The following is a 14,107-nucleotide window of genomic DNA, read 5'->3' on the forward strand; positions in this document are numbered from 1 at the left end:
GAATAGTTCACTTAAAAATGAAAATTCTGTCATCATTTACTCACCCTCAAGTTGTTTCAAACTTGTATAAATTTCTTTCTTCTGCTGAACACAAAAGAAGATATTTTGAAGAATATGGGTAACCGAACAGTTGATGGACCCCATTGACTTCCATAGTATTTTTTTTCCCCTACTATTAATGTCAATGGGGTCCATCAACTGTCTGGTTACCGAAATTCTTCAAAATATCTTCTTTTGTTACTCTTTTCTTTTGTTACTACTCCTTTAATGCATGGCCGTTTCAGGACTATTTACTCTGTTTGGAGAAACGTGTCTGGAGCAAACATATGTCAGAGAACCATGTGCTTTTGTGAGAGAAAGATGTTTCTTGAAAGTTTGATCTCTCTCTCTCTCTCTCTCTCTCTCTCTCTCTCTCTCTCTCATTATGGGATCGGATTACTCTTTATAATGCAAATCAGCACAGAAAATTTGCGTTGACACAGACTTTTTAAATGAGGCAACATGAATTGATTTAGGAATCACAATAACAAGACACTGTCTGTGAACCAATTTAAATGCCGGCTCTCAAAGCCAACAGTGGTTTCTGCAAAATGTGTGGTGGTTCTGATTCCAATCGTGTTCCATGTCCTTGTTATATGGTCACATATCAAGTGTTGTTAATTCCTTCGCCATGCACATTTGTCAGTTTGTTGTGTTGTGTTTTTATTTTTGAGCACATTGCTTTGGTTGTTGATTTGCCATGTGCCCTTGTTTTGTCATGTTGGGTGTGAGCACATGGCTCCTGTCATGTTTGTTTGTGCTCTCCTGTCTCATGTCTTTGCCCTGCCCCCTTGTTGTCTTATATTAGTTCATTTGTCCCACATGCTCTCCTTTGTTACCCTCATTTTCTTTCCTTATATATTACCCTTGTGTGCTCTGTCTTTTGCTGGTTTGTTTTTTGACAGAGCTCTGGTTCCTGTTGGTTCGATAGTCAGTCAGTCAGTCAGTCAGTCAAGTCTTTAAAACCTCTCTGTTTACCTTCCCTGTTTTTGCTAGTTTTATTTATATTCTAGTTTTGTTATGCTGTGGGTATTTTTTTTTCACCAGTCGTAGTTGGTTGTAGTCTGGGCTTTTTGTTTGAAGCCCTGTTTTGTGTTACATTTTTTGTAAGTGTCATGAAACACTTCTGTTTTAGCTCTGGTCGTTCACACATCAGATTTGAAAAAGACTCAAGAAATGGGCTTGTAAAGCTCTGGAAAAGTGGGAGTGTAGATGGTTGGAAGAGGGGAGACAACAACCAATAAAACACAGACAACACACTCATTTAAATGGACAAACAGAGATGCTTCATTTTTGTTTAAGAAATAACCCTGCTGTCATGGTCTTAAAATTCAATGAGACTTGAAACAGGAGATCTAACTAAATAGTCCTTTAATAGGAAACTCGAATACTCAGAAAGATAACACATAACTTCAATGTGACTATATAGGTGATGACTGACATCAAACTGAACCAAACATGAAGTATTTATACACAAGGAAAAATCAGGGAACTAAACAGGAACAGCTGGACAAAGATTAACTGATTAAATTACAACAAAAAGTGCATACTCATCTTCACCTATATGACAACGAACTAACAAAAAATCATTAGAAACTACTATCAGCTGTCATAAACAAATCAAATTGGTTTTGATTAATTATGATTACTGTTATACTAAATATTGTTACAGTCATATTTCCCACGTGTTGGTAGTCCAGCTCTGAGCACATCGTAGGGAAAATGCAAACAACACTGAGTTACTGTACACTTTTGTGTCACGACCCACCAGTTAAAAAACACTGAACTATAGTGATGCTAGTGATACAGTATACTACTATACTATACAAATTAGCACAGATTCATAAGAAACCGGTTGTCTGTGACAAAAGTTAATTATACAGTTCGACTGTAGAAAGACCAATCAGAATCAAATATTTCAGAGAGATGTGTGATAATAATAATCTGGAAAGAAAATAACTTTAACTTTAATAACTGGAAAGAAACAAATGGGCTGCTCACTACCACATTGTTGTTTAGTTTTGGAGGGAAAAGAGAATAAATCATCTTAACTGTACAGTATTTAAAGGATTACACTCTGATGACCCATCACAGATCGGCCTCTGTTTTAAAATGAATCGTCTGTAATCTTCTTATAGGGTAGTAGACACTGAGCACAAGATTCTCAAAATGCATATTAATAAGGGCTGACAGGTTTTATGTGATTATTTATTATTTGTACGCAGTAACCACTACAAGTTTTCTCAGGAAGAATTTTCAGCATTTTCACTTTTTAATTTGCAATGGCTATTACTGAATTACTCCCAGTATTTCTTACCTATATACTCCCACTAACTCATTATATGATTAAACTTCAAAAAAGTTGAAGGAATAGCTCACCCTAAAATGAAAATTCTGTCATTTACTCTCTTCCCTCGTGTCGTTGTAAAACCTTGTCAAGTCACATTTATTTATATAGCGCTTTTTACAATACAGATTGTTTCAAAGCAGCTTTACAGTGATAACAGAAAAATAATACAACAAAGTTAGTTTTGGCTGTAAAGCAGATCTAGAAGAAAATAGCGTCACAGTCCAGCTTAAGTAAGTTCAGTGATGGTTCATTTCTGTTGTAAAAAAGTTATTAATTTATCTTTACAGCGGCTCTGGAGAAAACAGTGATGTCATCGTCCTTGTGACTTGTGATCGTCCTTGTGACTTTCTTTTTTTTTTTTGTGGAACAAAAAAGAAGATAATTTGAGAACTTTCTTAGGGATTTTTGTCCATACAATGGAAGTCAATGGGCTCCAATTTTGTTTGGTTCACAGTGTTTTTCAAATTGTATTATTTTGTGTTCCGCAGAAGAAAGAAAGTCATTCAGGTTTGGAAGGACATAAGGGTGTAAATGATGACATCATTTTAATGTTTGTGTGAACGATTCATTTTAAGATATTTTTATCAAATAGTCAAGTCAAGTCACCTTTATTTATATAGCGCTTTTTACAATACAGATTGTGTCAAAGCAGCTTCACATTGATAACATGAAAATAATACAACAAAGTTTGTTTCTAGAAGAAAATTGCATCATCGTCCACCCTAAGTAAGGCAGATCAGTAATATTGTTGAATATTAAATGTCCCCATCTAAGCAAGCCAAAAGCCAAGGCAACAGTGGCAAGGAACCAAAACTCCATCAGGTGACAGAATGGAGAAAAAAACCTTGGGAGAACCCAGGCTCAGTTGGGGGGCCAGTTCTCCTCTGTTAAACGATAGTCAGGAAATCTACATTTTTTTAAATGAAACAGCTATGGAATAAGTTCCCAAGGTTTTTTTTTTTTTTTTTTTAGTATCATATTTGATACATTAGGTTTTTATGAGCTCATACTCAAGGAGGAAAGAAAACCCCACCTTGATTTTATTCCCAAACTAAGCAATTAACTTAGAGTCCTTAGAGACCTTTGTGTATCAAATATGATACAGTAGGCATCATATAGTGATGAAAATGCTAAATTTCCATGTTCAAGAGGATATCTGTACACCCCTCTCATACAACGTGATCATGAGGTCATGAAACAAGCATGCTTGGAAATAATTGCCAAAACTAGAGTGCAGTATTGAGTAAGTTGTAAGCTAGATTTCAGTGGTCTGTGTTTGGGGTGCAGTGGACAGTGGGGGGGCTGAGATTATACTGCTAATCCGCTAGCAGACGGAGGACACCTGCGTAGCCTCACAGAATCGTCCGGATTACGGAAACATGTTGCACTAATTAGGGGATGACACTCGCCACCTGGCTAAACCTGTGACTCGAGGAGCCGTTGGGTAGGGGACAGACAGAAAGACAAAGAGGAAGAGAATTTACAATATTATGAGGTCTCACCTGTTTTCAATCGCTGACTTCCCTGCTGACAGATACTGAGCTCTTCCTACAGATGTTACTGATACACAGCATGTTGACTAGTTTGTGTAGACTGAAACATTCAAAAACATCAATGAGAAACAATCAAGTGTTTATGCAGGAATGAGCAGTTCTTTGCTGTCAGCCATTAATCTGTAAGTAGGGATATCATTTATTTAAGCCTGTAAAGAGCTGAAGCTCTTTCGTACCAGACAGCAACTTTCTGCGATAAATTCTTGATGCGCTGACATATTTCTCCCAAAAAAAAAAACCCTGCACTGTAAAAAATTTGCTGTAGTTTTGCAGCTGTTTGCCAGTAACTTACTGTAGATTTAAATCGATGTTATTTACTGGCAACAGTTTGCTCAAAGTTAAATGAACATTAAACATTAACAAGTCTTTGTCTTTACAGAATAAAACTATAAAATAACAACCTAATGCAAAGCATTCTGGGAACCAGAAATCTTCATCAACCTTTTTCTGTTTTTTCCTTCAGATTTTGGTTCCCAGAATGCTTTGCATGAGGCTGTTATTTTAGTTTTATTCTGTAAAGATAAAGACTTGTTAATGTTTAATGTTCATTTAACTTTGAACAAACTGTTGCCAGTAAATAACATCAATTTAAATCTACAGTAAGTTACTGGCAAGTAGCTGCCAATAATACTGTAATTTCTACAGATTTTTTTAACAGTGTGACAAAACAGCTCATTACAAATGAGCTTTTTTTAATAATCCAGACAGATTGCCACATCAAGGACTTTTAATTGTCTCATTTAGTCATTAATTCTTAATTATATTTTAGCATGTGATTATATATATGGATTTTTGTTGTTGTTGTATTTGCTAGACTGATATAAACCTGTAGACACATTGGAACTTTTTGGATAGCTTTTCCCATTTTTGTATGCTTTTAAATGTTTTTATTTAATTTATTATTATTAATTAATATACAGCATAAGTGCAAGCTATACTGTGAAGACAGATTTATTTCTTACTGTCAGAAAAATATTTTCTGTCACTTTTAGTCTGCAGCCCAGACTCATGGGGTATTTGGTCTAGTGGAAGAGACTGTCTGGATGCCACCAGACACAGGAAAATATGAGAAGGAGTGATCACATGCCTCACTGAGAGGAAAGAGCAGAGATATTTGAGTCTGCCTCAGAGAACTGCTCTCTTCCTCTTTATAATGCTGTGATAAGAAACTCTTCAAATCCACTTTATGGTTGACAATTCCACTGTGAATCTGATACAAGAAAGGGACATTTAAACTACTGTTTAGATCAGGGTTCACCAATCTCGGTCCTGGAGGGCCGCTGTCCCTGCAGAGTTTAGCTCCAACCAGCTCCAACACACCTGTTTGAAAGTTTCTAGTATGCCTAGTGAGACCTTGATTAGCTGGTTCAGGTGTGTTTAATTGGGGTTGGAGCTAAACTCTGCAGGACAGCGGCCCTCCAGGACCGAGATTGGTGAACCCTGGTTTAGATGACACGTGCACACACACACACATGTTTTTTTGTTTTTTTTATGGGGTTATTCTGACATGATTTTAGACTGTACAAACTGTAAATTCTATCCCCTAACGCTAACCCTACCCATCACAGAAAACATTCTGCATTTTTACATTTTCAAAAAAAACATCGCTTAGTATGATTTATAAGTTGTTTTCCTCATGGGGACCACAAAATTTCCCTACAAGGACAAAAATGACTGGATTACTATCCTTGCGGGGACATTTGGTCCTCACAACATAGGGTTTACCAGGTACACACACTAACACTGGAAAACATATATGTCTGCTTGAACTACCAGACCAGATTTTTATTAGTACTCCCTTCCCAGACATGTCCAACGGCTTTAGATAACAGTATATCAAGTGAAGTGGCATTTATTTTAAAGAAAGCACACATTTAAAGACAACATTGTTTATGAGGTTAAATGGTGAAACAGACAATTTGTGGTTGCCAAACATATTTAGTGGTCAATTATTGGACAATTAAAAGACATTGAACAGAAATGATGAAGTAAAGTTAAGTTCTGCATTTTTTGATAATTTGAATGTAGCATTCAGGCTTTCCAAAGTTAAGTTTACAAATAAATCGCATATAGAGATTTAACAATGAAGCATGGATTATGACAGTGTTAACATCAGCCTGTTATGAGATATAACGGTCGATGTTTGTGCATGGACCAGTAAAATCGTGATTCATTAGTGTACTACAAATAGACCAGAGATCAGGTCTAAACTGGGATTAAGATTAGCAGTAATTCTTATTTAGAAAACTTCATGCTGTGCTATAAGGCTTATTTATCCTTTTTGTCTATCCTATTATGACTCATATAATGACAAGCTAGAGAGTCAGTCATCTTCAGGAAAAAAAAAAACACATGTGGTTCATTCTAGCAAGTCAGATACTTTACTAATGACAGGTACTTGATCTTATTTAATTGTCTTCTCTATATTTGTAACCTGATGGGTACAAACCAAAAGATATGATCATTCATGACAAATCAAGGCATACATCAGACAGCTTCACATTGTGGAACATGAGTACAAAACAAAAGCTAAAAACAGTAAAACTGTTATTATATAAAGAAAAGTTCAATTTCGAAGTAAAAAAAAAAACAACAAAAAAAAACACATCAGCTGAATTTTGTATTAATACTCAATTTGTGGTGTAGTAGATCAGCAACCATGACCAACTATAGGAAAAGGGAGTAGAGAGAGTTTGGTAAAAGGAGGATTCAAACTCAATCGAATTCAAAACTTTTTGCATTTCTTTATGCCAGTCCTGCCCACTGATAGCTGCACAGATATCTACCATGGTATAAACTGCATAGCAAAATGACACATTGTCTACAGTTGCATGGTACATTAATTCATTTGAACTTTTTTCGTTCAGCTCAAGTCTTTCAGAGCAAGTTTTGCAGACCATTAAGAGAACCATGAAGTGATGATGATGATGATATCACCCTCTTTTATCCATGCTCATGCTGTGGCAGTTTTGAGAGAGCTGTGTTTAGTGGTGTTTGGGTCAGGGCGGGGTGGATGCGTAGGTGCTTATTTGGGTTTTTCGAGCGGTCAGGATGTTTAAGATCAACCCAGAGGAGCCATTCAAACACAGGTGATCAAAGTACTGCCTGAACTCTGCTGTCAGGGTCAAACTGACCATAGAAGAAGACATCAGTGTCCTAACCAAGCAGTTGTTCCTGGAAACTTCTTTCTCGAAATGAGTGGATTTTCCATCTTAGAGCCATATTCTTTGGTGGTAAATGTATATATATGGCAGCACCAAACGTTTCACATAAAACAATCTAAAAAGACAAACTAACAATGCATACATACAATTTTATCCAGCATGACCAAATAAAGTCAGGTCCACATTGCGACCTTATTCTGGTCAAGACTGTCTATAAGAACCAACCTTATTTTTATGTGATGTTCAGGGGCAAATTATTATAAAATCAATGATACTCAGATGATAGACCATTGTGCAAAATTAGTAGTTCTAATTCTACTAGTAATGGTGCACCAGTTAATCCAAATGATTGTACAGACAACAGTAAAAGGTGTTTTGAGCCCAGCTCTCGTTTTAGTGTGTAATATGCATCAGACGGTCAGTGAGCGGACTGTGGGCGGTCTGTCTGAGACTATCTCTGCCTGCCTCTACTTCTCTAATTATCCATTTGCAGACCTTAGAGGCTTCTACATTTGGAAATATAATTAACCATATCAAATATAACAAATAATCTTGCCTGTCTGGACTCAAAATCCTAGAGAATCTTACATTGTGTCTCTAAAACATTAAAGATAGATCTAGGTGTTACTCCTGCGTGGGTTGGGCTTGTTGTTTTGTATCTAAATCTTGAACTTGGCATGAACTGGCTTGACTGATCATATTTATTTGTTCAGCATATGGCTTTGCCCATCAAATATCGGTCTGTTATTTCATTTGTCAGACATCTGGTCTTGCAGATTAGATTTAGGTTTCTCTGTTGTCACGGCAATATCATATTACACAAATTTCATCAACAAGTCCACACGCACAGAACCAGAAACTTTGTTTTGCTGTTCAGGTGGAGATAAGGGGAAGATCTCTTCCGTTTAAAAATAGAATGATAGCTTTTGTTTCTGATACAGACTTAATCTCTTTTATGGCAGTGTCAACTTCTTAAAATTTTCTAAAGTAACATTGCATGTATTCCCTTGTGAGAAATAAGTGTGCTTAATTGCACATCTTAACTGCACCTGCAAATCTGCAAAAAAACCTGCAAAAAGTATATATTTAAAATACCAAATCTCCCTTAGCAACTGTTTCCATCCACTGTGTTATCAGAAAAGCTTTTGCTCCTTTTTGCTTGGTTCAGACTAAGGGCCAGATTTACTAACAGCTTGCGACAGCGCAAACCCTCTTTTGGTGTTAAAACACTACTATCAGGATTTACTAAAGACACACAGTGAAAAAAATAGCGCTGAAAAAGCGTTGACGGTTATTTTTGCAGCTGACCTTATTGCATATGCATTTGTAGGTGTTTCCCTTTCAGGCACAACATTTATGGGAGAAGAGTATTTAATTGAATCATGCAAGGTGATTTAGTAAGGTTTGCACTAGTCATTTTACTGGTATTTGCTCCATTATTTACCACCCAAAAAAAGCAGAACCAGATGCTAATTTGAAACATCACGTTTAATATATCAATTTTAGTTAATATACTCTAGAATGTTTACTAATGTTACACATTTAATAGTAAGATTACTGTATTAATTCAATTTAATTAACGTTGTTATATTTTGTTACTGCAACCATACTAAATACTGTTGTTCTCAACATGGAATTAATCTTCCATTTTAAGCTATGGAGACTTGTGCAATCGGTTTCCAATGTTTCTTTAAGTAAACTGAACTTGTTTTAGTACTAGTACAGAAGGCAGTCAACATAAGCTTGAAATTGCTGCACAAGAGTGTTTCAAATCAGTCATTTGTGAGGTTTTATTTCAGTTAGGATGTTGCCTTACATTGGAGCTGCCAAGCAATTTAATTTACATTTTAGAACAGAGAATGTCTTCATATTAGCTCTTTCCCCACCAGTGTTTTTTTTTTAAAGTTGCCAGCCACCACCAGCATTTGACTGTTTAAAAAAAAAAAAGAAAAAAAAAGAAAAAAAAAGAATAGCCCCCAGAATACTATATATATATATATATATATATATATATATATATATATATATATATATATATATATATATATATATACATTTTATTCTAGCTTTACACATTCTTATTTCTTTTTTATCTACACTTAAATGTGGGTAAGTTTCATAAAGTAACATTTTGAACAAAAAGCTGAGAAAATCTTGTTTTTGTCAATGATCGGATTCAGATCGATGATCTAAACATAGATGGAATAGATTGCTTCCATCAACACCCCCAAATCTTCACTGGCCTAGTCCTGGGGCAACATTTTATTCGGCAACGTTAGGCAGTTTTGATTTTTATGCTGTTCATTGTTTGAGGATTGCGTTATTTTATAAGCAATGCCTCTATAGCTTCCTTGTTGTTTCTGCTTCTTCTTCGCCTGTGTTTTGATTCGGAGATTCTGTACTCTTTCCTGGCTCTACCATTGGAGAAAGCGTAACGGCTAACTTAGATCACGTGTGCGAACGTTTATTCAGAGTTGTGCGAACGTTGTTTGTTATGCTTAATAGTGCCCCCTACAGTATAACAGTGAAAACATGGACTCCCTGAAAACTCTGTCAATGGCGGGGAAGCGTTGTGCATAAATTATGGAAAATTCGATCATTGGTGGGGATAGAGTTAAAGAAGTTCTGTTGAGAAAAATGTTCAAAGTCATTATGACGGATTGCCTTTTTGTCTATAGATCACATTTTAAGTGTTGGGTTTTCCCTCTGGCCAACAACTGCTGTGTTGAGGCTGGAAAACACAACATAGCCGTCCGCTCTAAAGTGGCTTCCTGCGTGAGTAGCACTGCTTTGGGAATCTACAGAGAAAAACAACAAGAGCAGCGCACGACTATACTCACAGATAAATAGTGTGGCTCCTGTACCATAGGTTTTTTCCAAATTAAGATACAATTTAACAGCGCTGGATTAGTTTTCCTATCAGCACACAGCTGGAGAGGGAATCATCTGTTTGTGTTCGGGTGGGTGGTGTACAGTTCGCTCTGAAGGGTGGGGTACGGATGGGGATCTGGTGACTGCAGTGTTTTGGGGGAGTTCCATGCAGCAGATGTGTGAAAGTAGGGCAGACGTAAAGGACAGCGCTTGTGTAAGAGGTGGAGGTCTGATCTCAGCACATGTTTGGAGTCTGAGCACACACATGTGCAGATGGTCCGTATGTTTGAGAATAAACATCTCCACACAGGGAATGCAGTCCAGCACAAAGTTATTTGCTATTGAAAAATACAAAGCTAACAGCTTATTAGTAAAACTGTTGTAGTGAAAATGATTTTGGATGATCTTGGATATGATTATAGGCACCATCTACTTTTTAAAAGGCTTTGGTTCTGGAACTATATACCCCTTTCATTTTAACAGAGATAAAAAAATTAAAAGAAAAGAAAAAAACAGTAATAAACCATCAACGAAACCAATTATGCTGTATATCCAAGTGTAACAATTCTGAATTACCAAAAAAGAGAAAATGCAGAACAGGGATTTGGTTCTATCCATCTGTATTTTTGAGATGTGGGTGTTGCACTCTAAAATGGAGGCAGACAAACTTGAGCTTGCAGAGGCGGGTTTAAGCGGATTAAAATGATTGAAGAAGTACCTGCATATGTTGTTTACAAAAAGATCAATAACATGCATTTAGAAAGTAGATGTGATAAAATAGGGTGACCTTTCATTTCATGCCAACTTGAACACTGAGTGAACTACTCACCTCATTGACATGGTTGAATCAGCAATGCTAGTTTACATTTTCTTTTTACATTTTATATACAACTGACTATGTATTTAAAGTCAATAAATGTATCCCTTAAAACTCGTCTTTGATCACCAAAATTACATATTTAAAAGTTTTTTTGTTGAAAAAAAATTCTTCATGCCTTAAAATAACTTGAATGTAACTCTACACCCTTGCCTCATTTAGTATACGCGGTGCTATGAATATGCAAATTAGCCCCGCCTCCACTCACTCACACAAGCTCAGAGATCCACTGGTTGACGATCACACGTTGATCTGATTGGTTACAAGGTAGTTTGTGACGTCAGAAACACCAGCGATTTCTATCCGCATTTTTGAGACTGTTTTGGTTCACTGCTTGCCTGGATGCCAGTCGAACTTAGCCCCGCCCACAACATTTGAGGTTGGGATGTTTGGTCTGGACTTGATTCGTTGTGGAGCAACTATGCTCGAACCAGTGCTGTTCGGACCAATCAAATTGTCAGGGCGGGCTTTATATGATGATGGACAGATGATCAACAGTAAAGTAATCATCCACGTCACCAAAGAGCGCTTGGGTTGAATTTGTTTACAGCAAAGATGACTGCCGCTGGAGAATTGAGATGTGTAGATTCTGCCATTGCGTCTGTTATAGAAAATTATCAACAGCGCATTAATTTTGAAAGAGGAACAGAGAACTGCGATCAAGGCATTTGTCGATCGGAAAGATGAATGAAGAACATACGTCACTTACTCCGTTGCTCTGATTGGTTGTAGGTCTACCCAATTGAGTGTAGAGGCATTTTCTTTCCTGGTTAGGTTGAAACATGCCCCATAATCACAGCCCAATGGAGCAGTATCAGACTCATATTCTGACTAGAATCTGAGTATGACGACGTCAGGCTAGTTCACTGCAGTTTTAAGGAGAAAATACTCAGCAATGGTGTTGACTTATGAATTTGCACATGGTTTGTCTTAAAGCATATTTAAAACACCAGATAGACATATAAACAACATTAAAAGCTTGATTTTCACCACAGGGGGACTTTAAGCAGTATATAAAGTTTTTTAATAATTATTCAAACATGTACAAATACGTATATTAGCAGTCATGGGATTGGGTGGCCACTGTTACCATTATTCTCATGTATTTGTGGTAACTCTCTTATTGGTTTATATCTGTTCAGGATAATGGGTAGTGTAGTTCTTCACAAGGAATTTGGTAATTAAACTCAATGATATGATATTAACAAAACAAAATGATACTGAATCACTGTGACTTGTGGCTTCAGAAGCATATACCATTGTGTAACAACCAACATTTAAAATGTATAATCACAGTTACAATCACAGGTTTTTTGTTGTTGTTGTTGTTGTTGTTGTTGTTATTGTTATTGTGGTTCTTACTGCTATTTTATTTTTAAACTTGACAAAAAAAAGTTACAACTATTTTGCATTTGTTTATGGTTTTTCTTAAAATAAAACTTAAGAGGGAAATTCTTGAATTCAAATTCTTGAAAATTGAGAATGTTCTAAGAAATATCATAAACAACTTTTTGAAGTTAGGATAACCTCCAGCTTGTCTTAAATTCTCAATGGTAATACTTTAAAAATGAACAATTTATAGAAATGTAACATATATATATATATATCTACTACAATTTTGTACTTATATAATCTAATCGCTGCTGAAACACCCGTGCCACTTCCTACGTGCACATCTCCTACTTTCCATCATGACATACTGTAATTATCAAGCCTCCCAAGGAGAACTCTCTTCATTGCAATAATTCCCTCAAACGAAAATAACCTCCAGCTCTTGTCCATTGAAGTTTCTTCATTTATTTTATTTTCCTCCATGTCACATTAAATGGATTCCAGTTTCCAATGTTGTTAAACTAACATGTCTCGCAGCCTTTACATTTGAACGATCCAGAGGCTTGATACTTAAAAAAAGATTAATAGACAAATTTATCATTAAGATTCTTTTTTCTTAAGACGATTTTAATGAATCCAGCCACTGATCACTTTTTCTTTCTGCAGTAATGGCACTGTTTTTTCAGTTGAGTATCTCTCACTGTCTGTAGAGGAAGAAGATGCTGGCGCAGAGATATAGCCCCATGTGTCTCCTCTTCTGCTGAACCAGCACATTTTACACAGTCTTTTTTTCTTCTAACAAAGACACAGAGCCATGAAGTGAGTTTGTTATGAATGGGGTGAATGTATTCGTAAGGGTCAGATAAACAGATATTCACATAACTTCAGCCCATTTTTAAAACCGCATTGTGTGAAAATCGCTCTTCACTTTTTAAGTGTTGTGTCTGTTAGATGTGCATTGCTATAAATCATGTCTTAATCAGTATTTTTTGTCTCTTTTTTCCAGGAAAAAATATATAAACAGTCTTGTTTGTCTGATAGCAGTGGAAGTTACTGGACTTCAACTGACTTTAGTCCCTCTTTGTGTCTTTATGCAGAACTCAATGAACTTGCCTCCAGACAAAGCAAGATTACTTCGGCAGTACGACAATGAGAAGAAATGGGAACTCATTTGTGATCAGGTAAGACAGTACATTCTTTCTTTCTCTTACCTCCTCCATTCTCCTAGTCAATCTAATAATAGTCATTGGGGTCTAAAACAACAGACAATTTTTTCAAAATATCTTCTTTTGTACACACAGAAGGAAAAATAAACGTATATACAGATTTGGAACAACATGAGTAAATTATGACAGAATTTTCAATTATCGGTGAACTTTAACTTGGTGCCACACTCTGGTGACATTGTTTGCCATGGAAACAATTCCATGGAATTCCACGGGTCCCAGTCATGTATTTTAGATTTTACCATGCATTTCAGTGAGACAAGTGTGGGCAATCTGTACTACAGTGAGTCATTGTTTGTCCATTAGGTGACCTTGTGTCCCTGCAGACATAACATATGGTCTTTATCTTGTCCTCATGAAGACAGCACAACTTGTCTGGCTGCTGTTGTTGTTGCTTTTTTATACTCATTGTTAATACTCATCCTATACTGTGTCCATCCCATCCAACCAGTGATATTGACAATGATTGTGAACTCTAATACTGGCCATCATGTGACCCCACTGATAATATATCAGTGGACACTGCCTTGTTGAGATCACATGAGCCGCCATGTTAATCAATTTACTATTAATAACAAAAAAAAAACAAAAAAACATTCTGTATGATTGATAAGCTGTTTTCCTAATAGGGACCAAAACATTCCCCACAAGGACAAGGATTTTGAATATTGCCATCTTTGTGGGGACATTTTATC

General features: G+C 36.3%; 1 protein-coding gene across 4 annotated transcripts in view; it reads left to right on the top strand.

Annotated features, from left to right (window-relative positions):
* fmnl2a (formin-like 2a) overlaps positions 1–14,107 on the top strand; it is an 87,301-nt gene that overhangs the window by 17,772 nt on the left and 55,422 nt on the right. For all 4 annotated transcript variants that reach the window (XM_084123268.1, XM_084123270.1, XM_084123269.1 and 1 more), the window contains exon 2: positions 13,284–13,367. In XM_084123268.1, the coding sequence (XP_083979394.1) occupies positions 13,284–13,367 (84 nt within the window). The remainder of the gene's footprint in view (positions 1–13,283; positions 13,368–14,107) is intronic.

Source organism: Abramis brama (assembly GCF_963993115.1).
Source record: "Abramis brama genome assembly, chromosome: 8".
NCBI classification, from domain to species: domain Eukaryota; kingdom Metazoa; phylum Chordata; class Actinopteri; order Cypriniformes; family Leuciscidae; genus Abramis; species Abramis brama.